Source organism: Toxorhynchites rutilus, chromosome 2, assembly GCF_029784135.1.
Source record: "Toxorhynchites rutilus septentrionalis strain SRP chromosome 2, ASM2978413v1, whole genome shotgun sequence".
In the NCBI taxonomy this organism is placed as follows: Eukaryota; Metazoa; Arthropoda; class Insecta; order Diptera; family Culicidae; genus Toxorhynchites; species Toxorhynchites rutilus.
Genome location: NC_073745.1, coordinates 266,666,182 through 266,693,990, shown reverse-complemented (window position 1 = coordinate 266,693,990; position 27,809 = coordinate 266,666,182). Strand labels below are relative to the sequence as shown.

The window sequence follows — 27,809 nt, the reverse complement described above, 5'->3', positions numbered from 1 at the left end:
ACTTTAAAAATAACCGTTTGCGCTTCGCAGATCAAAACAAAACTACGGAAGATGGCTTGAAAGTAGAACAGTTCTGCGGTTGCTTAGTTTAAAAATATCTGCATTAATAATCGGTGGTGTGTGACAAGAGTAGTAAATGAAGAAATATATCGCGTTATTCTAACTTTGTCTTGTGTCGAAGCACTTCTGGTTATTGTCGGCTTGTCGTGTGCCGTGTGATCTATTGCAATACACACCGGTTGGAAAACAAAAGTGTTGACGAAAATATGCGAATACTCCGGATCATCCGGAAAAAGAGCATTCTAATGTGTAAAGTGTAGTATTCGAGGTTGACATTCAACACTTGCTGCTCAGTTGGTAGATAAAATCAAACAATAGGGTATTGTTTAGCTTTTCATGACGAAAGCAAATAATAGATGATCATAATCGAGGTCGTTCAAAAAATGCACTTTGACCTATACTCTCTGTATCTAATACATTGAGCTTTTGCAATCCTTGTGTTTGATATGTTTAGCACTTGAATATGTTGAAGGAACTGTTGTAATAAATCATACAGAGATAAAAAAGGAAATGTGATCAAGACGTTGAACGATTTGAATTGGGTGAGGTATCTAGTGACTCCTACGGCTGAGTGGCAAGCGTCACACATATCATGCCGACCTTTTCTCCCGATTTGCAATGCTACACGCGAACCTGCCTTTCCGAATGCAATCAAAGTGTGTTGCATTCCCAGAGCAATTCTCAACAAGTAATAACCAATATTTTGCAAGTTAAAATCCTACGTTGAGGCGGCGAAGTTCCTCTAAGATCGTTAGTGCCAATGAAAATTAAACAGGAGAATTATCTGGCTTAAATTGTGCAATTAGAAGTAACTGTTGATAGTTCCATGATAAAAGCAGGACATTTTATACTAGAATGTATTGATTTGTGATAACTTGTAACGAACACGGTTTGCACACACTCAATATATCGAATTGGAATCCTCTTTTTGAAGGTTTTTTCCGTTTTCATTATGATTTCATTATTCTCCCAATTTGAATTTCCGGCTTGAAGTAGTATTGCTTGACGAATCTTTTTCTTGTTCGATCTAGTCCTTTAGTTTAGTTTCTAATTTCAACAATACAGCGCGGACTCGATTATATACAGTTACGGATTTATTTTCACTGTATATAATCGAGTCGAAAAAAAATTTTTTTAATCGTTCTTTTTGCATATATTTTTCGTTCTTTGAATATAAAAAAAGAATTTAATTTTTGATTCATCCCCTTAAAGTCATAAAATACCTTTCTCATATAAAAAACCCGAATTCATTCAAGAGGTGATGGAGGATAATATTTGTTCGGTGATAGAGGTGATAGAGGATAATATTTGAAAAAAAATCCTACGCATATGTTCAAATTTGAACAATAACAGAGTTATAGAACTTTTTTTTTGTTTCGAACTCTGTTGCCTCAAACTGGCTCTACATTAAAAAGTACGCTACAGAAGATCATTCCGTTGCTTTCAGTTGAAAGATGAGAAAATTTAGCACAGGATATAGTTGCAAAACATCTAATTTAGTGGATTTAGATAACATTTTAGTGAAAATCCTCAAAGTTAGTTATTGTTATTAATTTTATCCTAAAAATGCATGCTGAACTTGATTGTTCCTATCAATTAAATTGAAGCTTTCTAATCGCTCTACAATTTGTTCTTTGACACCCAACTTCTATCTATCTTAATTTCGCAGCAATATCGATATAAACAGTTCCTGCTGAAAATTCAAGCAAAATCTTCAATAATCACGATTCTCACCCCACTGTACATGTAATAGCCACTTAAATTACACCTTAACGTTGAAAGGTTACATTACTTCTTGAAATTAGTCATATTTGAAATATAAAAATTTATCTAGATTCTCTCGGGAGATGATAGACGATCATATTTGATGAAAAAAATTCTTCTACGTATATGTTAGAATTTCAACAATGACAGGTTATACAACTTTTTTTTTTTGTTTCGGACTCTGTTACCTCAAACTGGCTCTACAATACAAAGTATGTACGCTACGGAAGACGATTCTGTTGCTTTCATTTGAAAGATGAGAAAATTAAGTACAGAGTATAGTAGTGGAACATCTGATTTAGTGGATTTCAATAACATTTTGGAAGTGTTATTATTAATTTCATTCTAGAAATTTACATTAAACTAGATTGTTTCTATCAATTAAATTGAAGCTTTCTAACCGCTCAACAATTTGTTCTTTGACACCCAACTTCTATCTTTCTTAATTTGGCTGTAATATCGATATAAACAATTCCTGCTGAAAATTCAAGCAAAATCTTCAAAAATCACGATTTTCACCCCACTGTACATGTAATAGCCACTTAAATTACACCTTAACGTTGAAAGGTTACATTCCTTCTTGAAATTAGTCATATTTTTTTTTATCCAATCCGTTTTATTAGGCTCATTTAGCAATTCAGCTGTCACAGAGCCGAATTTATTCGTATACATTTTTATGTTAAGATAACTATTGTTGTATATTATTTAGGCTTAAGATTCCTATCCATCGATAAACATTTTTTTTTATGTATAACACAGTAGCTGTTTAGGCCTAAGAATATTCCAATTCTATCGATACACAACACATGCCGAGTATTCCATTTCTATCGATACACAACACATGCCGCCTTTTTCGGCGTTAGAATATTCCTATTGTTCGAATGTTCACAGTTGGACTGTTCACAACGGGACCAATTAGCACCAATTACCGATGCAGCAGATCGTAATGTGAGCGGTAAGGGACTGGGATTACCGACACATGATGATTGTTGCGTGGACGTAGTAGCTAGAATAACACACAAAGATGGTCAGTTGAGGGGCCCTGAGTTATTAGCTCATGATATTAGTCATATTTGAAATATAAAAAAAAATCCGAACTGTATATAATCGAGTCCAAAATTGTATATAATCGAATCACATAATCGAGTCTGTATATAATCGAGTCCGATCTGTATTACCTTGTTTTTAGGGTCATTTTTAAAATTCTGTGGTGAATTGCTTCTAACATGAATCTAGTTAACATTTCAAATTCATGATGGAGAAACAGGTAAAATCAAAATTTTGTCAATGTTCAAAAAGTCATGATTCTTTGGAAAATAGATTAATTCAAATGAAACTGGTTCTATTTTTCTCTATTTCTATAATCTGTTTCTTGATTTAAAGACAACCAATTAAATCCTCGTTTTCGGGCTGAATTTTTTTTAACCAGCAGAGATTTTATTCAGATGAGATTCTCTTACAAGAATAATCTACGGTCACTCTATAACAGGTGCTGGGTTCACCGAGAGAAGTGGATGTTTAGTGATATGTCCAAACTATATCGATTTGGGCATCCTATTTCAATGTTTTCTTAAGTCAATGCTACTGGATTCGAGTGCATCAGTTGACGAGGTTAACTAAATGTGAATCTGAACCTTATGGAACCTATTAGATTTTATATGACTTATATGCTATAGGAAGTGATCACTTCCATGCCAAGCCTTACGTGACCATAAATGATTATAATTTATTTGAGTTTAGAAAAATAAAGAATGATTCACTTGCAAACTAAGAAATTTGTACGCAATTTTGAGCACATGCATCATTTTAGTTTAGTAGTGTCTTAATTTTGAAGAGTTTCGGCATTCGTAAGCTTGAAATTCATATTGTATGTGAAGGAAAGTTTTCGGTCGATTATCAGGTAATAAATGGTTTCAACCAGGTATATAAATGCGATGAATCCAGTTTACTTTTCAAAACATTAAAACATTACATTAACTCATTCGAAGAAAAAAAAGTGTTGCTGGAATCAATACTGGCAAAACCAAATCACTTTCATATCGTCTTCCTATTTCTCAGAAACTTCTTTGATGCCATGCTTTATCAATCACAATCAACAAATCTTGAAAGCGAGTAGGTGTGGTAGAAATTAAATCTCTCTGTCCAACTTGTTTAAAATTATAGCTCCTGAGACTCAGATAGTTGTACCGGTACTTGAATAAGAAGGATTGTATCACATGTTATCAGTATTGAAAATTGGCAATTAGAAAGGAATAAAGCTATTGATTTTGAGGAACATTATGAAGTAAGTGAATGCATACAGATATTAACAGGAAATAATAATTCTGAAATAAAATGATCGAATATCATCAGCAGAAGACAATTCACACAATTACATCTTGTATTACATCTCATATGCTAAATAATGTATTAAGTGTACCGGTAAGTTCCTTCGGTTTTACAAAAGAAGGCGTAACTTGATTAATATTCCAGTGAATCAAATTTCCAGACATTCGTTGGAAAGCTACTGTCATTGTCAATTTTTAAGTATTCATACCGCCTCCAGTGATCCGCCGTATCCACGTAGCTTACGAAAAGTTTTCTTAATTTGGGATTTGTAGCGAATATTGCGCATTTATTTTGAAAGCCTCTCGTACTAATTTCATAAACTCAGAATCTACAACTATGGATGATTCTGAACAACATTCTGGAATGGAATGAGATGTACGGTCTGTGCCGTTTCTCGAGTTTGACCAGTGTAAGAATCAGTAGTACAGTATTTTATTTCGTCAATTGTTGAAGTTCAATTTAAAGGTAGCTGGTGATACATTTTTGTGATAACTTTTGCGAATTAAAGTTTGTATTTATTCCTTTGGAACGACAAATAGGTGAGATAAATCTACCGGGACGTGAATCGAATCAGTTGTATGTTCAAATAAATATGAGCTTTGACTAGTTTTTGGACGATATCCAGCTTGAATGTTATAGGAAGTGATCACTTCCATGTCAAGACTTACGTGACCAGAGCACCAGAAAGTTGAACATCAAAGATAACATTTAAAAGAAACTAGAAAATGATTCACTAGCAAAAAAAATTTAAAAATTAGCACGTAATTTTGACAGTCAACGTGTTAATATGAGCTTTTTCTACAAATGCCGAATGCAGTATCTATTGCTGTACCAATGGACCACGGAATATTTCGAAATATAAAATAAATCTACTTGAAAAAATTAAAATCGTCAATCATGTTAAATTCAGAAACACTGAACAAGGCTCTAAGGAACATTGAAAGATGTATTATTTTGGTTTTTTTTTATTATTCGAGTCCACCATGTTTTCTGATTCTATGTCAAACTTTTTTATGATTCCTGCTCCTGAGAATTGAATAGTTGTACCGGAACTCGAAGAAGAAAGAATGTGTCACAGTGTCACATGTTATCATTATAGAGAACGGCCAATTAGAAAGGATTGAAGAAATTGATTTTGAGGAAGATGAATAAGTAAGTGAATACATACAAATATCAACTGGAAATGACAACTCTGAAATATGTGATCGTATAACATCAGCAGACGACAATTTACACAGATTGACAGTAAATAATTCGAGTTATTAGATTGAACACGCAGGACAAATCACTGTTATAGTATTCGAGCGTTTTAAGGAAATATATTAGAGATTGCTATGAGAAAAGCTTCGCAACAATAATCTCGATACGTTATGTTGCATTGTTGTATCATAGCTCATGTGATAAATAATGCAATAAATGAATTTCTATATATTTTGAAATTCACAGGGAAGAAAGTGTTTAAATTATGCATAATGGAGATGAAACACGATTCCATTATATCACGCTCGGGGTGTCCTGAGCTGAATAAGAAAGCGGCCATTTTGTTTGGAAGGCAAATTGCAGTCTAGGGAGGCGTTCTTGATTATTGGTTATTTACATCCCAATAAACAATGTTCCGCATCGACTATGTAAAGAAAATTTGAAAATTGTCACTTACAAATTAATTGTATAAGGTGTATAAGCGTGATTTTTTTAAACTTGTTTTTTTTTGCATTTGTTTGGAACATAAAACTCACTGTTACTTCATCGAAATATGCTCCGTCGGAACACACAACCTTTCGGGTTTCGGCTTTCGGGTTTCGGCTTTCGGGTCGGCTGTTTTTGGTTTCCCCATAAGATCGGAAATGCTCTTCAGAAAAGGACAGACACCATGAAGATAGTAATCTTGTCCATGAACATGCGGTCTGGCGTTGTCACGCTATGAAATTAATTTATATCTATACCCGATTCCGGTCGTTTTCTCTCCGGAGCTTTGTTGAAACGTATTAATTGTAATCGGTACCTTTCACCAGTGCTAGTTTAAGACGATAGGTCCTTACACTTATGTGTCATGAGATTTTTTTCCGTGACTCTACCTTACCTTACAACTTCAGAATTGCCTTATTTTTACGTGTAACTTTTCACATATGCTCTCTGATAGAGCATATTCTCTGTATGGTTACGTAAGCTTCGTTGTGTTATTTCATTCGACATTCGACACATAAACCCGTAAAGTCATAACTGTATATTAGAGTGCCAATGAAAATGGCCATCTCGAATTTTCAAAGCGGACTTGATTAAAAATGTTGATTCCCACGAAAAACTACCCTATGCAAAATTTCAGCTCAATCGGACTTCATTTACTACTGTCGCACAGCGGTCAAAGTTTGAGTTTTTTGAAAACCGAAAAATCACCCAAGGAGTTTTCGAAAAACAAATTCTGATGCCAAATGTCTTCAAATTGCATTAAACGTCGAGATCTATTGTCATCTCGAAATTTTTTTTGGTCAAAAATCGACACTCTGAGACTTAGTTTTTTTTCGGAATACGAAACGAAACGTATGGTTATAAGTGCCAACTTTTTTCCCATACATCCATTGGCACTCTAATATTGGGCTGGGGAAAAAGAAATGTCGTATTTCTGATCGAAATTTGACGCTTTATTTAACATACTTAAAATTGTCAAATTTAAGTCAAATATGCGCTTTTTTGTTCGCTAACTTGTTGCCATTGAGAAGGTAACTTCATTATCCCCCCTTAAAAAACCCCCCTCCTTATTTGCAAAAAAATTAAAAAAGCCAGTTTTAGCAAGCCTCTTTTGAGGCCAATTTAGTATCACCAAGAGCGTTTTGCGTGGACCGGAAGAGATGATAATCACTTGGAGCCATCCGAGCTCCCGTAGCTTCTGGCGGGTCATCAAAGATGTGTGAGGCCAAGCGTGGTCCTGGTGGAAAACAACACCATTCCTATTGATCATTTCTGGCTACTTCTGGTCAATCGCCAGCTTCAAACGGTCAAGCTGCTCACAGTAGAGAACCGAGTTGAGGTTCTGCCCATAGTTGAACAGCTCATAGTGGATGATTCCCTTCCAATCCCATCAAACACACAGCAAAACCTTCCTGGCCGTCAATCCGGGTTTGGCGATGGTTTGGGCCAACTCACGGCGCTTCGGCCACGACTTTTTTCGCTTTAGGTTGTCGTACGTGATCTACTTTTCATCACCAGTCACCATCTTCTTCAAAAATGGGTCGAGTTCGTTCCGTTTCAGCAGTGCATCGCAGGCGTTGATTCGGCCTAAAAGATTTTTTTGCGTCAACTCGTGTGACACCCATACATCCAGCTTTTTTTGGAATCCAATCTTCTGCAAATAGTTCCAAACAGTTTTATGGATTTATACCCAGTTCCTAGCCAATCGAGCGAGTGCTCACATGCCGGTCTACTTGGATGATTTGAACGATTTTATCGGTTTCTACGACGATTGGCCTACCAGTACGGGGTGTATCATCGACAGAACGAAATCGATCAAACCAACACTGTGCTGTGCGAATCGTTACAGTATCGGGTCCATAAACTACACGATTTTTTTCGCCGCCTTCGTTGCAGTTTTACCTCGCAGGTGGTAAAAATGTAAAATATTGCGAATTTCTTGCTTGGTGGACTCCATCTTTGACGCGCTATAACTTGAGACTGAAAAGAACAATCACAACACTGTCAAAATGACACAAGAGACGATCAACTGAAATCTTACGACACTCATCGAGGGATTTTTAATTCTCTATTGCACTGACCGCAGTGAGTGGCTCACTCAGTCTCGTGTCGATTTTATTTTGCTGTCGTCTCCCGCCCGATAAACAGCAGACGGGTAATGGATGCAATTGATTAATTTTATTACCAGCAGATTTGGGCGAATCTCATCCCGCCCAAAATCGTTTTTTAGATTCCAATAATTCTGAACATTCACATTTCTCTCCAAATAATTTTTCCAATAGTAATTCAATTAGTTACTTCACGAAACACCTTTCGAATTCGATTGCATTTCAAACCCTTTTTTATTTTGTAGATAAAACGGATCACATATTTGATTAATTCAATTCTGTGTGGTTACGTTTTTCGTTGCGAATAAATGTAATGAATTAGTATGGACGTATGTTATTCATATATCGTGGACTTCCGACATATGTGGCAGTAGATTGATCGAACGACTAATGTTTTTTCTTATATCCCTTCAAACTTGTTGCATCTCTCAAGTGTACATACTGCTTTGACCGCAGATTTGCATGGTTGAATCTGGTTAATTTCAAGTATTCAGTCTTCATATTGTCGAATGAATACTGTTGGAACAGTAGGTATCGCAGCAAATGATTATCAACGTCCTACCTTATCATCAAACGGTATGCGAAGAATTTCAGTGAACTGACGGCATTGGAATATATGCTTTGTGAGGACCACACAATTATTATCAGAGCGAATAAACGTCCGACTGGAAGTCATGAACATCTATTCAATGTGCCCAAGATAAATTTATCCTTTGAATGTCATTAACCTTTCTAAAGATGATCAGATGGAATATATTCCAATGTCGTCTGGAATAACCTGTCCAAACCTTAGGCGGCGGTTACACTGGATGCAGAAAAGTGGTCGTACGAATTGTATGGAATAGTGAAAGTAAACAACCACATTGAGTTGTATTGGTGTGGTTACTTTGCTTCCTCCTTGCTTCGTTCGAATTCGTCTGCTTCTATCGAACAAAATTGTTTGTTTCTCTTCGTACAATCGAATTTTCGTGCGTATTCCTATCCAAAGTAACCTTAGCCTTATGATCGTAATATTGTTTTTGTTATTATTCTGATGTTTCATAACACGGCACTCTATTGATTATGATTATTCGCCGAAAATGAATAACAAATATCCTTGAAGTTAGCCTACGGTTTTAGTAGCAGTGCAATATGGTGAGCCAGTCTCAGGATAAGAAAACATATAAAAATAAAGCTTTTTCTTTGAATGAATCAATAGTAAAACAAAACGTCAAAAAAATTCTCAGCTTTGTGATAGCAGATAATCATTATCCATTTGAGTTGTATGAGATCCAATGGAATTTATTCCATTATAATTGTATTGAAGTCGGATCTCACTTCGAAGTTCCTTCTTTCAGGGTAAATCTATAACAAAGTGACCGTAGGCTATTTATATCCACGAACGTTCCTCCAGAAACATCGTTCCGAGAATGGACATTCTGGACAGTCCAAAAAGTTTGAAGACGATGAATTGAGAGCATCAACAAGAACAAGAACCGTGCAAAAAGCATGAACCAGGCATTTGTTGGAATCATTAGATATTACCTATTTTGAAAGTGACAGTGGGGTTCTGCATCGAAACATCCACTGGTCAAGCGTTTTAGTATGTGGTTATTAATTGCAAAATATTAGGTTGGGGAAAAAGTTACCCACACATTTGTTTCCTACATAATCTATTATTTCAGTCATATCCATCAACATTTTCTGTTTGAAGAAAAAAAAATCGTATAGTTCTTTTTCGCATTAAACCTGTAGTAACATTTCCCCCTTATTGTTACGTGTAACTTTGAAGTGTCGGCAAAGAGACAAACTGAAGTGCCTGAAACTATTGTTTTATATCGATGCGTTCAACATGTGCAATGTTATTTGTGTTGGCAATAGTGATGAAAAGTGCTACGGAAAGCATAGTAGTGTGAAATAGATCGCCATTCGAATGTTATATGAACTAGATTGTCATACTGTTAGTAATTTTTATTGAGTGAATTAAACACTTAGGGTGTCCAAGTTGGGACAATGGCTGACAACATAACAGTCTCCATCAAAGTTCGACCTCTGATCAAGCGGGAGAAAGATACCAAGCTGCCGAAGTTATGGCGCATCCACGAAAATACGATCGCCCAAATAGACGGAACCGGGGAACCGTTTGTGTTCGGTAAGCGTTATTTTATAGGTTTAATCTCAATTAATTTAAAAAATCATCTTCAATATAGATTGTTAGCATTGCTATAACGAATTAGAATTTAGGAGCAGAAATCTAAAAAAAAAGTTTGAGGATGCACAAAATACATCATTTTGCTTTTTTCTCTTTTACATCATTTTGCTCTTTGAAAATTTAGATTTTTAAATTTCTCTCTTCTACACTATACTGAAACAGGTCCAACATAATACAGTTAACGTGAAAACAAAGAAAAAAATTCTGAGAAAGTTCATATACTTATCAATATCACAGAATTGATGACGAAAAAAGCCAATTGCTTTCGGGTTCTGGTTTGGGAGAACTTTTGCCATTTTTCCATCAAAACCACTTTTTACTGGTTCCAATGCAAATATTGTTGTTGTTCGGATTCATAAAACAAGCTTCCATTTTTCTTGATTGATAATTCACTTTACAGATAACATCTTCGATGAAACCGTCTCAACTAGGCAACTGTTCGATAAAGTATGTCGCCCGATCGTAGAATCTGCACTTAACGGCTTCAACGGTACGATATTCGCGTACGGCCAAACTTCGTCCGGTAAAACATACACAATGATGGGCGATGAGCAGGAACTTGGAGTGGTTACATTGACTGCGCGGGAGCTGTTCAAGAAGATTGAAAACAGCAGGGATCGCCAGTTTTTGATTAGGGTGGGATATATAGAAATCTACAACGAGAAGATTTTCGATCTACTCGATAAGAGCAATGCTAATCTCAAGATTTTCGATAACCAGTGTGGTGGGGATGTATTACTGAATTACAAAGAAGTGATCACAAATTGTTCCGAGCAAATCATGCAGCTCCTGGAGGAGGGCAATAAGGCGAAGCGTATTGGTGACACGAACATGAACGAGCGATCGAGTCGTTCCCATACGATCTTCCGAATAACTATCGAGTCGCGAGAAATTGGAAGGAATCAAAACGAGGACAATGATGCAGTGCACATAAGTACACTGAATTTAGTAGATTTGGCAGGAAGTGAGCGAGCGGACCAGACTGGTGCGACTGGATCTCGCTTGAAGGAAGGTTCGCATATAAATAAAAGTCTCCTTTCTTTGAGTTGCGTTATCCAGAAATTAAGTGAAAATGCTGATAACTTGAAGTATATCAACTACAGAGATTCAAAACTAACACGAATATTGCAAGCTTCCCTAGGTGGAAACGCAGTAACTTCCATGATTTGTAACATTACACCAGCTGCGTTGGAGGAGAGCTATTACACCTTATCATTCGCTATGCGAGCAAAAACCATCAAGAACAAGCCTAAAGTGAACGAGGTATTGTCCGAAGCTGCAATGATGAAACGTTTAGAACAGGAAATCAAACGCCTTCAAGAGGAACTCAAATCAGAACAAAGCAAAAACAGTAGAATAAAGACTGTTGAGCTACAGAATGCGATTGAAACGAGGGCAAATCAGATTATCAACTCGCAGGCTCACTTTCAGTTTGATAAATCCCGTCGTCGAACGTGGTGTCCGTCTAATTCAGCTATTCCCAAACCAACTGCGTATACATCAATCGATGCATACTCAATGCCCCCTCCACCACCATTCCTCAATTCAGTTAGCAGTCTAACACCATCATCTGCTAGTGGAGATGATACATCGCCCACAATACGCCCTGAGCTAGCAAACCACTGCTATCCGGATATTTTGGCGAGAAAAGTACGATCCACAACACCGAATCGACAATATTTGGCGATTAATCCATTCGATGCGGGTGACGAGTTTATACCGGGTGAGCTAGCGGATTTCGGTGAGGGATCCCCTCAAAGACTTGCCAGAGATATCCACACTCCCCTTGCATTGAAGAACAAGCGAAGATCACGCAGGTCATCGACGGGCGATTCTCCGGCGAATTTCATCGATTACGAAAATAGGTAAGTTTTGAAAACTTTGTGATAAGAGTTTAGTTGGGCAATTTAACCCTTTCGCGACGGGGCAGTTACCTGGTGTATCACAGCGGTTGACGCCGTCTAGATTCGGCAATCACATGACGGTTTTGTAAATGAATGCATTGGTGGTTTTTACGTTTTCGCGAACGATGAAAAAGTATGGGCAATTGACCTTTGACTGTCGTGAAAGGATTGAATTGAGATTTATTCTAACATCTATATGCATAACACGTGTTAAAATTCGAAACTATAATGTTACACGCTGAAATCGATGCTGTGTAAAAAGTTTTCCTATATACTATACTATGTTGTGTTATTTGCCTTATGATTGCTTGCATCATCACGTCCATAGTTTGTGGCTATGTTTCATTCACCCTTCAACAAAGCATCGAAACGATGCTTTCAACACCAAGTCTCTTCCAATTGGGCAGTAGGCTACTCTCTTTCCCTGTCCATTATAGGGACTAGACATTATAGGCACATTATATCAAATTGAAGCCGATCTAGTCTTCTTCGAAAAGATATCACATTTGCCAAAAATTTGGATTTTCGTTTTAGTTATTATTGATTGTGTTAGTTTTTTATAGTTCTCTCGGTTAGAGGTAGAGGGCGCTACAATTTTTATAATTTTTTCTGGAAAGTTGAGGTTTTTTACACAACATATCCAAAAAATCAAAGATGTGTCTTTCTTCGTTTTTGAATTATATATTTTTCAAATTTAAAATGTTTTCAGTCTCAATATTCCTATGCAACTTGATTAAAAATGTTGATTCCCATGAAAAACTACCCTATGCAAAATAACAGCTCAATCGGACTTCATTTACTAGCATTGCACAGCGGTTTTTGTTTTTTTCTTTTTCTCTTTCTCTTTCTCTTTCTCTTTCTCTTTCTCTTTCTCTTTCTCTTTCTGTCCAGTTGCAAAGCTGTAAAAATTATATTTTTCCTCACGATCTTTCTGTGCTTTTTCGTAATTTACAATGCCAATTTTTTTTCATGTAGAGGAAGAAGCATAAGGAGATTTGGACAATACTGATCGATAGTAATAATATAATCAAATCTCGCACGACCAAACAACATGCTCGATGTCGTGATAACCACAAATGAGCTAAACGAAATTCCATGCTTCATGCTGCTTAATGGACAGATCAAAATGCACAGAGAAATTGATCTAGTCAGAAAAACAAACACGATTGGCAACCAATGTGGCAAAGACAGTTGCGCGTCGCAGCTGGAATTTGCTATCATTATGAATTCCATAATGGTTGCATATATTATGGTTGCATTATAACCTATCCTTTTGCTTTTGCTTTAGCAAAGATCATCCCTGTCCTGAAAACATACTTAAAGATGTGGGATCTGTTCATCGCCATGAATCATCGGCCCCTCAGCTAGCTCTCTGTCCCCTCCAAATTGTTTGGAAAATCAATCTAGAGAAAATGACATCCCAAAGCAGCTCGTCTATCGAATATGAAAATATGTAGAGAGGTGCATTAGAAACAGCAAAGAAAACAAAAGAGAAGCAAACTGCTAAACACTTAGGATATATAGAAGTTGTATGCAAAAATATATGAAAACAAAAATACATTTATTGAAAAGAAAATATGGCAAATTACCGGTTGGTGACAGGCGAGTGCACTCGCGAAGGCTAGACCATCGAATCTCAATTTGATTGTGAATAATAATCATTTATTTGAGCTCTAACGTTATTTCATTATTTCGTCGTATATTTTGAAACATTTTCCCACAGTGAAAAGAAACATCGTGTATTCATTTTGTTATTTGTTTTTGCTCTTTGAATATTCTCCCTCCTCAGCTGCATTGCGCAACTGATGGAGCGATAAGATGCAATGCGAAGCATTCAGAAGAGAGTCAGTAGACTTAAGTATTTTGTCGCATCTAGTTGAACTCACTCGCGTTTAGTGAGTACACAAAAGAGTATGTCATTTTATACTAAGGCGATTATGTTGCCGTGGCATAAAACATCTTTCCGACAGCGCTTTTTAGCTTAACTCGGGAGAAGTTCATCAACCGTATCTTCGAGGGGAAATGTTTTTTTTTCTAAGTTTACAAAAATCACCGCACTGCAAGACTGGTTCCTCCTGTGTGTGATGTGTGTGTAAATCTATTTTTGTATTCAAATTCTCTAAATTCGCTGCAAACTAGTTTCATCCTATGCTTGTTTGGATCTATTCTTATAGATGCAGGGAACTGGAGCAAGAACTTCGTGAACTACAGGAATTCACTAACCTGGAAAAGAACCTTGATTTGGCTAACATCAAGCAGCAACTGCAATCGCATGAAAATATCAAAGATACGTTGAAGTTGAAGGCGGATCGCGCTGACGAGATCGAGGAACGGTGAGTAGAAATTATTTAACTGTCCGATTGATATGTGCAGTCAAAGTGATAAATGAGGACAAATGAGGAATGTTTATTTAACCGGGGTCAGCTGGACAGTGAGTGGGTGAGGGTAGTTATCGACTTCATTAGAGAATGAACAAGTTTTTAGCAACAAGCACCAGCAGTCAATTACCGGGTGAATGAAGTTAGCAAATATTAAATCATTGGTAGTTCGAGTAATGCATTTTATAAATAGTTGTTTAAATCAATTTTATGTTATTAAATGTCTGTTGATTGCGTTGCATTAGATTGTTAACCCCTTGCGGTCGGAATTAATTTTCCTTGAAAGAAATTCTCTTGTCTTTCCACGCTTATAATATTTTGTTTATAGTGAGTACCGTTACCTATTATTCATGGATCATCGTATACATCCGTGAAAAGTTCAAAAGACATTAAAATTCGTTCAAAAAATGTAAACTAATACATCGTTCAATAAAATATTTAGTATTATGATGCTGATTGTGATCCTTTGGGCTTTGTTTTCGATATTGCGTTCTTATCCCACAGTTTTGTCTTCAGGAACTTTTCTGCGTAGTTATTTTACAGTTTGTCCGTCGTTCATAAACCCATGTGATAGCTTCAATACTACCATGTTGTTGTTGTTATATTTATTCTTTTCACTCGCAGTTGATACTCAAATTTTGGGAGTGCTCACCCCAAGTCCAACTCCTGGAGATCATTTTGAGCCGTTCAGATATCTGATCTCGTGGGACCAGTGTAGCCTTGAAATGTTCTAGCAGACCAGTCGAGCTCACCCCGGCTAGAAAGTTGTTAGAGGCGAATGAACTGCAAAGTTCAAAGCCTCTTAAAAACAAAGAATCAATCAATCTAGGAAGTTGTTCTTGATACCGTTGCCCACGGGAACAGTTGGGAACCTCCAGGAGATTGGAATGCGTCGCCCACTGCAGGTTCGTGTTGCTTAGGGCAGTCAAGTGGAGGCCTACCTAACACCGCCCCCCTCCTATCGCTGGTTTTTTACAAAAAACTGGCAGTTCTGGATACGCTTACCCAATTTTAGCGCAGACAGAGGTAGCCGAACATTTCGTATCGGTCTGCTTCATTAACGATTCGTATTGCTTTGTTTTCCTATAGACACTGTCTTTTCGTGGAAGGCGAGGTCTTCAATTGTGCCATTCTCGCACAAGTTAACGTATGAAATCGTTGCATCGTTGGTCATACATTCTCATTTCTGCCAATTTTCTTGTGCTTGAATTCGTTCTTTTTTATTTTTCGACTCTTATTGCTGATCTCGAGTTTGTTCGATGTCATGAGTCCTGCTGCGATCTAGACTTCCAGTGTCTTGATCTTTTCTTCCATTATTTTTGCTTGTCTGGATTTTCTAATCTTTAGAGAGTGCAACCGTACTGGCTTAAGTTCATTGTCCATTCTTCGGGCTGCCGGATACGAGAAGGATTGGTCGATGCGAATATGTTGAATATTGTCTTCAGTTTGGTGGGTTGCATATTTTCGGCTACTGATCAAATATTCATAAGATTTGCATCATGAACAGAAAGGTTGATTTGTGCATGGCATGTCGTTGTTTATATTATTCTGTTGACTGTTCGCCTGATTTTCTCCATGATTTTTGTTGCTTGGAATTCCCAAAAAAAATCACTTTTCCCGCCAGTCAGTCGCTCTTCTATTTTTGGATATCCATTTGATGGAAAAATCACTTCCAATTATACCAGCCGAACAATTTTTCGCAAGTTGTTTTTCCGCTGATTATCTTTTTTTTAGCTAATTTTCTCTTTAATTTTTACAAACCATTGCGTTGCTATTTACCTAGAGGCGAATGAACTGCAAAGTTGAAAGCCTCTTAAAAACAAAGAGCTGATCTGAATTACGATTCACCAATTTCCCGTATGCTTAGAGCAATTGGTTGGCGAATTTCGATTTCACATTTACACTCCTGGTATATCCATTCGATAACTTTTGTGTTTTGTTTTCTCCGCTGGTTCCAGATGTAAAGACTTCGAGATCGAGCTGCAGCAGAAGCGCGAGCAAATCTTCGACATGGAGAAGGAGCTGATTGTGGCACGCAAAGAGCGCGAGGCAGCCGTGAAAGAGGCCGAGCACTGTCGCAATCTGCAAAGCAGTGTCCAGGTCGAGTACGAACTGTTCCAGCAGCGTGCCAAAAATCGCGAGAAAGAGCTAATCGAGTCACTCCAGGAGGCAAGATCCAGTGGTGTTGCCAAGGGCGGTGACAACCACAAATTGTTGGATGCTACCAGAAAAGAGCTCAAACAGCTCGAGGTACACAACTACGAATTGCAACTGCAGTTGGAGCGATGTAATGTAGAGCTCGATCAACTGAGAAAAGCCAGTCAGGAACAGATGGGAAAGCTCCGAAAGATTGACGATGTGCTGGCGAAGGACGTCGCTAGGAAGGATGCAAAGCGGCTGTTTCGTGTGGTGATGAAACTGAGGGCAATCCTGGCGGATGAGGATTTGCTACTGATCAACACCAGCATCGATTCGGATGAGATGCTGGACAATTTAGGCGATTCGATCCTGAACGATAGCCTGGACCGTGATTCTCCGACCAAAATAGTACTCACTGGTGTAGCGGGTCAAACGAACGTAATCCATGAGAATGGTAACAGTCAAATGCTGGACATGGATATTCTAAATGGAGAACTGCGAAAGAAGGTAAAGACGCTGGAAGACAAAATCTGTGAGATGAAAAAACTCCTTGAGAAATACGACTACGATTGCCGTAAGTTAGATGAGAAAGAGAGACAGATGGGAGAACTCGCGAAACAAGTTGAATATGAACAAGCGAAAGCAAAAGAGTTACGGAAAATGCTTGAAGCCAGAAACACTGAGTTCGATAAGCTCACTGCCGAGTATGATGAGCTTTCGACGCAAGTAATAGACAATATTCAGGACATGGACAATTACAGAAGTCAAATCGAAGAGTTGGAAAGTAAACTGCTGCAATCATCTTCGGCCACTGCAAAACTCACCGAAGAGCTAGAATCGCTAAGGGAAACCTCATCAGAACAGGTCAAGATAATACTGAGCAAAACCATGAAAATTGATGAACTAGAGGTTACTTTGGAACGATCATCGGTAATAATAGATCAACTGAATGAAGATTTGGAATCAATTAGAAAAAAGTCCACCGATGGATCTGATGTGGTGCACGAAAAGAACAAAACTATTCAGCTTCTCGAGCAGAAGCTGGAAGATTCTTCCGGTATGGTGGCCAAGTTGAACCGTGACTTAGAATCACTTAGAAAAATATCAGCAGATGAGATTGAGATATTGAAGGGAGAGAACAAAATCATCCGGAACCAGCTTGAAGAGGTTAGTGGTCGAATCATTGCTCTGGAGACAGAATGTGAAGCTTTGAAGATGTTCAAAACTAAGTATGAAAGCGCTGCAATCCAAATTGAAAATTTGGAAAAATCCACTGGAGAACACAGCAACGAAAAACGATTGCTGGAACAAAGATTAACGGAACTGAGCGATTTGCGACAACAGTTGGATTTTCTCAAGACAAGAAATAACGACTTGGAGGAAGCAAAAATAGAATTGGAGAAAAAGTTGCAATATGCTGAAATAGAACAGGAGAAGCAGGGACTGCTGAAAACACACATCGAAGAGCAGCAGCTCAAGTTAAGTCAGTTGTATGGCGAAAATCACGATCTGACCGTAGCTGTTCAGGAGCTTTCTGCCAAAATTGTTTCGTTGGAGGAACAGATGGTGAAGGATGAGAACGAATCGATCAATGACTCAATCCGATCCAAACACGATTCAACTCTCCAGGCGTTTGAGGAAGCTAATCCAAGTTTACAACAGATGGAGGCCACTGTCAGGGCCTTGGAGCAAGAAAAAGAACAACTGTTACGACAGTTGACTAAAGTCCAAGAGGGGCATGATGATCTGGCGACAAAACATGAGGATGCAATCGAAAGTCACAAATCCCTTAGAGCCGAACAGCAAAATATGGTGGCGGAGCTCGAGAAAAAGATTGAACAGCTAAATGAGCAGAATGATCAATTGCAAGCATCCAAACTGGAACAGGAAAGCTTTTTTCAAAGTCTTTCCGACAAGTTCAATGTGCTGGAAAAAGAAAAGTCGGACTTACTGGAGCAAATTAAACTGATTAGAGAAGACCTGGAATGCAAACTGAACCAGGCGGACAGCAACAAACTTGAATCACAAGTAAGCTTACAAAAATCTCAAGAAGAGCTCCAATCGATAATTGAAGAGAAAAATCTTCTTGTGCAGCAGATCGAATCAATTAAGCAAGAGCACCAAACTATGATGGCGGAACTCAGTAAACAAATTGAACAGCTGAATGAGCAGAATGGTAAATTACATGAGTCCAAATTGGAACAGGAAGGTTCCTTACAACTACTTTCGCACAAGTTCGATGCTCTGGAAAAGGAAAAATCGGTCTTACTGGAGCAAATTAAAATGGTTAGAGAAGAATTACAAGCAAGTTTGCAAGAATCTCGAGCAGAACTTCAATCAATAATTGAAGAGAAAAATCTTCTTGTGCAGCAGGTCGATTCACTCAAGGAAGAAGTCCAAACTGTGTTGAATGAAAAGAAGAAAGCGGAAGAGAAATGTGAGAGTCTTTGCAATGAGCTGTCTTCGCTCATAACTGAGAAAGAACAACACGATGAAACCGATCGGATCGCATTGAAGAATGAAATGAATATATTACAACAAGCAAAACTTGATAAGGAACAAGAATTCAACGCGTTGAAATCGCAGGTGATCAATCTAGAATTGTCGCTATCGGAAACCTCTGATCAGAAGGAGAAACTTGCAGCAAAACTTCAGTCTGTGGAGAGCGAGTTGGAAGAATCCACCAACATCAGGCAACGTCTGGAAAGAGAGGTGAAATCATCGAAGACTGACTTCGAGAATCTTGAACTACAGATGAAGGGGTATATCGAAAAAGAGGAGTACTATCTGAAGCAACTATGTGAGTACAAGCAGCATTTAGAGGAAAAGACTGACACAATTGAGCGCGGATCTAAGGAGCAAAGTGAACTACGAAATACAATCGTACAGCTGGAACAGAAGATGGCTTTGAAGCAACAGGAGAGTACCGAGCAAATGTCCATAGTTAAAGGCGAACTGATGGAAAAAATAGAAATCGCGGAAAGGTGTAGCGAGGAACAGAAAGCTGTTTTGAGCGACTTACGTAAAGAAAAAGATGAACTATCGAAGCAGCTGCATGAAACTTCGATTGAACGTGAAGATTTTGCGAAACAAATCGCAGAGAAAAATGCACGATTAGAAAACATCAGTCAGCAAGTACTTTCATTGGAGGATCAGTTAGTCGATGTAAAAATGCAAAATGCACAAATAATACTTGGTCGTACGCAAATCGAAAAAGCTAAGAACGACTTAGAACTAGAAGTATGCTCTCTGAAACAGAAATGTGAACAGAAGGAACTCGAAAACTCTGCAAAATTAAACGAAATTGAAATGATGAAAAAGCAGATATCGAAGCTGAACGAAAGCATGGAAGACATCCAGAAGCAGCTTTCCGAGAAGTGTGTGCAATTTCAGTATAAAGAGAATGCAGAATCAACTGCCAGAAAACAAATCGAAGACACGATTGAGCAAATCGAAACACTTGAACAGTGTAAGGCGCAGCTGCTGAGTCAGTTGGATGCGGAGAAGAAAAGGGTACTGTTTTATGCAAATGATGAACTTCCATCACTTAAGACTACAATAAAACAACTTTGCGAAAGCGAAAAAGAATTGAAGACCAAATTAGCGGACAGTGCGGAGGTAATAACTCATCAATCTCGTGAAATTCAGCGACTAACTGAACTTTGTGAGCAAAAAAGATCCACCAATCAGAAATTGTCAGAAGAGCTGGAAGAAGCAAGACTATCACCACCGCTACAATCGGACGGGCGTCCGTCGCTGGGAGATAGCAGAGTGGCCCAAGCGCTCCGCAAAGAAAACGAGGACCTGTTGAAACAGCTGAATGAGGTGCAGAAGGTGAACGCGTTGAAGATGAAGCAGCTGCAGGACAAGTTGGATGAAATGAAACATTTTGAGGTGGAAAACATCAAACTCAAGGAGGATATCTCAACCATGCGGTAAGTGTGGAAATTATTTCGTTAGCTTCCAGAATAACGAACTATTTTATTCCGTCCCTCTTCAGACACGATTTAAGTTTCCAGGAAAAAGAAACCCAAATCGTTGAGCTAACCGAGAAGATAAATCACTACGAGTTGGTGTGCGAGGAAACAACCACTCGACATAGGTCGCTTCAGCGACAAAATGATGAACTGCGTGTGAAGCATCAGAACCTGGTGATGGAGATGGACGATTTACGAAGAATAGCGGATAAGGATCGAAGATCACGCCGTCAGAGCACTCACGACGATCGACGCGGTGTGCTTTTCAACACAAAGGATAGATCCACCATGACGGATCCCAGCTGTAAGTATAGAGTTATTCCATGCCAAACCGATATAGTGGTTCTCGGATTTCCGTGAAAATTGCTAGTTTTTGTTCGTTATAGCAAAATATTAGACCCATATTTTTTTGTTTTTCATTGGGGTGCTCATTTCCATTTTAGGGTGGTCCAAAAAATATTTTTTCCCCTTCTTTCCAAAAATGGCCTTTTTCATAATTCATAATTTTTGAACTACTAGAGGGGACTGTCCACGGGGGTGTCATACCACGTGGATAACTTTAGGGTGGGTATGGAAACGGGAATATCCACGCTTGTTTACGGTGGGGGAGGGGGTACAACGTATTTCCTATTGGACACGTTGAATAAATGTTATTGACCCTCCTATACTCGCGCATACGGTCTGACAGATCGAGACTCAATGAGGTGGTTGAATTAAATGACTATTACAACCAGTGCCACAAATTATTAAAATTTATTCACGAATGAAGAAATTAGTTTTTTCCCAGTATCTCTTCTGTTGACACACAACACCATACCTGTTATAATATGTGTAACATAAGAGTCGAGACGCGTGAACTTTATCCGGTATATTTAACGAAAACAGAATGAACGATTTTCGCAAAGCTTGCTAAGCATTTCTGTCAATAATTTCAGGTGATTATTACGAATGTTAAGTTGATCATCATCGCTTGCAGTGAATTTTTATTGAAATCGTGTTTGATTTTCATATTCAGAAAAGAAGAAAGAACCAGGAATCCGGATAGGCAACATTAGTTTTCGCGTTGAGCGTTGACCGTAGTGCGGTGTTGAGCGGCTGAGTGACTTCGTCCCGCCCAAAATTTGTTTTTGTTATCAATACTATCAAACATTCACGTTTTCTTACTAAGCGCAAATTCATGTGTCCAATCGCAGAACTGTTCATTGATTGATCTTCTAATCGACTCCGTTGAATTTACCTTTTACTAAAAAATTCCTAGTACTTCTACCAAAACTCATCATTCTAATATGAGATTATTTTCAGACACAATTCTTGTTCAAGATTTTTCAACCACTTGCAAATAACATGTTTCTCCGTTACATGGAATAAATGTTTGATACAGAAAATATGATAGGAATGTCCATTCACCATAGAAACGTTTCGTGCCCCCCAAGATCTTCACATGCCAAATCTGGCTCCATTTGCTTGATTAGTGTTCGAGTTTTGCAGAAATTTGTGTTTCACTTCGTACTGTTGATTAAAGCTTGGTTCATTTAGAATCCGGAATCACAAAATCAGCTGTATTTTGGGAATGCTTAAAGGTACAAAACATGTTTTAGCATCACAATACCGATAATTCATTGTCTTTTCAGAAAAAAATATTAAAAAAAAAATCCTTTACACTCTAGAAATGTGTACGTTATATCGAGGTAAAATATACGTTATATCGTTATACTCTCAATAAGTTGACGGTGAAATTTATGCTTTGATTTTCACTAACACGCAATGATCTTCAATTTCGGCGTAACGAATATCATGACCAAAATGAAGACGCAAATGAAAAATGAACTTCATGGAAAGCTGAAGTTGCTGTTCATTCCACTGGTGTTCATTTCAATATTTCCGGCACTGATCGCAACTAAAAGAAGTTAAAGAAAAAAATATTTTCTGGAATTTTTTCATTCAATTATATTTTATTCTTTAAACAAATTCCAATAACGCCTCAAAATACAGCACTAGCAATACTAAAGAGATACGCATAGTCTGTGAATCACGATTTTGCGCGCGAGTACAGGAGTGCTAAATTTTTTTTTGCATTCTCAAGAATTTTTAAACATTCCGCCACTGTCTAGCCGTACATTCATAATTTTCTAATACTATTGAACATCTCTAAATTCTGAAATTCTGATTCTGAATTCTAAAAGTAACTGAAATTAGCGCAAATCGGCATTCCTCAATATTATTCCTTTACAAACTCAATAAGTTCTCTAGTATAATACGCAGAGTGTTAGGTAGCTTATCGAGGGTCTCTTGTACAGGGATAAAGAATTAAATTTGACAAAAAATACTACATCGCATATGATGCGATCTCAATCATAACATATTCATGGAATAGTTTCAGATTATGCATGTCTAAATCTCTTGTTCTCAATATGAAAAGCTACCCTCACATTACCCTCCATGTTGAGTAACCGCGAGCGGAATAAATCGCCCCAGAAAACAACTGCAACAGAAACAACCTCTCAAAAAAAATTATAGTAGGCTAGAAATAGTGTGGGAATTTCGCGGGAGCCTTCAACGAGTGCAGACAGGATTCTCGGTCGATAATAACGAAGTATATCACCGGTTCGATCAATTTCAACGAAATTTTCTCGGCTTTTTCCCAACTACACTTTTTTGCCGCCGCGATTAGATTTCGATGATAAGTAGCTACAATAAATAATGAAATAAATCGTCGGTTCGATTAATTTGAGAGGAATATTCTCGGCTACCTTGTTAGGTTTTCCAAGAATAATTCTCCATCGCCGCGATTGGAGTTCGATGAAGAGTAGGCACGATAAACAATCGCCGTTTCTTTTGATTTTCGATTTTTTTTGTTGGTTACCTTGTGAGGATTTCCAAGAATAATTTTCCGTTGATTGGTGCGAAACATAATATTTTCGAAATTTCGTTTCCCCGAGTAGTCGATAGTTCGCGTTTACAGAATCAAATCACTTACCTCAGTAAAAAAAACATTTACCTCAGTAAAAAAAAAACATTTACCTCTTCCCACTAACAACTATCACCTCCATGATAATCGCTAGAGAATCAATATAGAGACGATCCTTCGGGCGGCGAATGTCATACTAACATTCCTTCCCTTCCCTTGGTGACTAAGGACGTGGCCGGCGTCATTATTGACTTTTTAAAGTTCGAATCACCGAAACTTGCACAATGAGAATGGTTTGCTACAGATCAGATCAGATGTTCAGATCAAACACGGAGAGAAACTGTGTACAGTTTATCCAAGCTCAAGTAGGCTAGAAATATTGTGGCGCGAGAAAAACATCATAGGTATAAATGCCTCACAGAAAAAAGTATAATTTATATTATAAAATATTTTTTCGTCTTCGTTTTTTAAAATTTATTCTGAAGTCAATGTAATGAATGTAATGTAGGGGAAGTCCCCATTTAACGAGGATAAAAAGGCTGCCCAAGCCGCCAAGATAACGCGATCCGAATTGACCGCCGTCGGAAGCACACAAACCTGTGTTCCACTGATTACCCGGTTGGTTTGAAACATAGGATACGATCCTTTAGCGAGGTCCAACTGAGCTTCAGCGAGCATCGGTTGAATAGGAATTCTCTTACGCCTAAATGGTTACTGTGTAATAGATAAAAATGTGTATCGATAAGACAGGAATACTCTTACGCCTAAAAATGGCTAATGCGCAATATAAAACATGAGAAAAAAATGTACACGATAAATTCGGCTCTGTTACAGCTGAATTACTAAATAATGGCTAATAATGGCGTTGGCGTTTTTCTGTGATTTTCCTTGGTTTTCTTCCTGAATTTCATAATTGACCTTATTGTCTTGATCGGCATAATTAATCATTCCCTACTGATCGTCACTAGCGTTGCATTAGATAAAGCATTTCGTAAGCTACACTCCACATTTATTAAATTTGGAAAATCTTCCATACAGCAGAAACAACGGGTCAAAATTTATATGATTGATCAAAGAAACCCGCTCATAGTATGCAGTCAAAGCGATCCAAGTACCTATGAACCATGGCGATATGGCTCGATATCATGTGCAGGCAGAGTGAACCCTGTGTCATTCAGTTGTATATTGAATTAAAACGATTTCAATCAACAAATTCAAACCAACCTAGTTTTAAATGTACTTAAATCCGTTTGCGTAGAAGGTACACATTTTGATTATATTACAATCCGAACTGGGTTCAGTCTCACTGAATGGATCAGTGAAAAATATTGGTCTTCAGTGTTAGTGATCGCAAAATGTACTATTTCAGAGTGCGGTTTGAACTGTAGGATTCACAATGAATTCGAATTTGACGATTCTTTTGAGGAATACTGCCTAAATGATTAAAAATGGGAAGTATATGCTTTAACTTATAAGCCATGCAGTCATATTCATACCTGTAATAGATGGCAGAGACTATTATGCTGAACGCAACCAGATTTTTATGCAGTTCCAATCTCACACCCATTCTCGCTCTAATTTTCATAACAGAATGGTACACTTTGACTCACAACTGTTAATTGATTGAAAAATAATTCGAAATTGTTCAGTCGTAGTGAACCATTGTTCAGTCAGAGTTGACCATGTACGTATGGGAAGCTGTCTGTTTTGGGCATGAGACTTGATTTTTTTTATTATCGTACGTCACAGTATTGTCAGAGAGTTGCTCTGGGAACAATACTGAATAAAAAAAATAAAGCTTAGAAAATTGCAGAACACTGAATTTTATGTTCGTTTTTCTCGAAATCATATAAATATTACATCTGACTAAACACCGATCATATCAGGGTTATATCTATATTAGAAATTTGATACTTTTTTAATGGTTATATACTCTATATATAGAATAGTTCAATCTCAACAATACAATACAAGCAGAAAAGGGGCCGAGCCACCCTCTCGCCTACCTTTTATTACTAATAACTGCCTACTCAGCAAAAGCCGTACGTGTCGTCGTGTCCTTCACTGATGGGCGTATACAGGTGGCATGATGTTACATAATTTTTCCTAACTTAGATTGAAGCCAATGAGCTAGTCTGCTTTGAAAAAATATTACACTCGGGATAAATTCGGATTTTGTTTTTGTATATATGTATTTGTTTGTATGCAGTTTACATTGCCCTGAAACGAAGGGCGATTCATTTTTTTTATTTTGAAAAAGTAATTTCATTGCCATAGACTAGCTAATTGACCTCAATATGATAAGACAATCGCCTCAATCGGTTATGAATTTAAAAAAAAATCTTTTCTGGAAAAAATGGGAAATGATTTTGGAAATGGTCACCCTAATGGAAAAATAAAAAAAATACGGATGTAATATTTTGCGATAAGAACAATACTATCAATTTTCACGAAAATCTGAGAACCACTTTATCGGTTTAGGTTGTTTAAACCTAAAAACTTCAAGATGGATACTACCACAGCGAATCTTCTACTCTCCACAGCTACTGATTGCGGATGCATAGAAATGGACAACCAAATTAGGGAACTAAAGAGGCAGTTAACGATTAAAAATTGCCAACTTAACACACAGAAAATGATGGCGGCAACGAATCCCCTCAAGAATGATGTCATTGAGCTGCGTAACTTGGTCAAGGATCGGGAAATGGAAATCTTCAAGCTACAGAATGAAATTCAAACGCTCTCGGTGACGGTGCAGAATGAACGGAAGCTGGCCGACAAGCGTTGTAGCAATTGTGTGCGCCAGGAACGTATGCGCTCGCTCAGAAGTGATAAGGCAGTTCTAACGGATCGTGACGATTCCATGGAAGCTTTGAACCAGACCAAAAAGCTGGAAGAAACCCAGGAGGAGCTTAGGAACTTGAACGAGAAATACCAAAACATGAAACGATTATGTAGAATAAGGAATGAGAAAATTGCTAGTCTCAGTCAAGACATCATGGAGAAGGAGAACGAGAGCAACTATGCGAACAAGAGTGTTCAGCAGGAGATATACCACCTCAAGAGTCAGTTGAAAGAGAGTGAGCACAAGGCGCTGTGCATGCAGCGAATGCTCCAGGGAAAATGTGGAGTGCCGAAAGTGGATAAACTGATGCAAACTGAACCATCCAGGAATGCAGTTGATAATGTAGGTATTCTGAAATCAGAACGGTTCAACTGCACTAGATTCTACGAAACTATATATAAATTTTGAAGGATTTTTTTTCGACATGTCTTCTTCAGTGCACAAGATATTTTTTTCTCATAGATCAATTTCAGGACGTGTTTTACAAAAGGACTTCTCAGAAAATCATAATTCAAAAATTAAACTAGTGAGATCGGTTCTATTATGGAGCAAAACGCTTAAGATAATCTAGCATTTTCTTAAACTTATTAAATCGAAATACTTTCAACGGTCAACTTCCTGAGTAATGCTAGTTTCCAGATTTTTTGAAAATTATATAAAGTGCTAAAATCTAACAAAAATGTTTTTTTTTTCAAAAATTCCATGTAAATGTATTTTTATACTGAGTTTTAATGATCAATTGACATGTGGGGAAAAAATCTCATGTACTGAAGACAAGTTGTAAATTGCTGCATTCCAATTGGAGAAGTTCAATGAATTTTTTAAATTATTCTGCCATATTCAAAAATGCTTAAAATAATAATATTTGCTTAGATTCAGTAAAATAATCTTTCTTTTCCAGGATGAGCTTGACACGTTGCGTACGAAGTATGAGAAGTATAAAAACATGGCTATTGCACTGTTGGAACAAAACGAGGATTTAAGGAGGAAGCTATCGTCACCGTTGATAAACAGTAGCAACACCTAGAATTTGTTTCCCAACAGTTCCATCCCATCGAGATTGGAGTTAATTTTTCCGTCCAGATAATTTAATCATTCTTGATTCACCAGTTGTTTGTTTGGGCATTTTGTTTGTGATATTTTTTTATCTTCGGTCTGTGTAAATGAAACCAATTCCTCCTGCATAGATGACGAATTGGAGAGACCGATTAGAAAAATGTTCATGTAGAATTAATATATTTAGCATCCCGTTAAAATATTCGATTTTCCTGCATCGTTGCGTTCGAATCGTTTATTAGATGTAAATTTCATTATCTACCTATTATTATGTAAAAACTTTCTTACTACTAATCATGAATTATTTATTCGTACTGTGTACAAACTAATATTAAATTCTTTAAGGAGAACGCATTATAAATGTACATTACTTAGTCTAATAATACGAAGTTTGTGAAAAGGAAAACAATCGGGTGCAGATAATGCGAGTGTGGAATACAAGCCGATTTTTTCATTCAACATGTA

The 27,809-nt window shown here is 37.5% G+C and overlaps 1 protein-coding gene across 6 annotated transcripts; it reads left to right on the top strand.

Annotated features, from left to right (window-relative positions):
• The first annotated feature begins 29 nt into the window (after positions 1–29).
• Positions 30–27,809, top strand: LOC129766189 (centromere-associated protein E). 6 transcript variants are annotated; one of them, XM_055766699.1, is made up of 8 exons: positions 30–309; positions 9,718–10,077; positions 10,538–12,002; positions 14,216–14,374; positions 16,378–20,493; positions 20,559–20,839; positions 25,987–26,630; positions 27,190–27,809. In XM_055766699.1, the coding sequence occupies exons 2-8, from the start codon at positions 9,939–9,941 to the stop codon at positions 27,313–27,315; spliced, it is 6,930 nt and encodes a 2,309-aa protein (XP_055622674.1). In that variant the 5' UTR covers positions 30–309; positions 9,718–9,938; the 3' UTR covers positions 27,316–27,809. The 6 variants fall into 6 exon arrangements, with proteins under 6 accessions (XP_055622674.1, XP_055622672.1, XP_055622671.1 ...); XM_055766697.1 differs by having other exon boundaries at positions 9,611–10,077; XM_055766696.1 differs by having other exon boundaries at positions 30–357.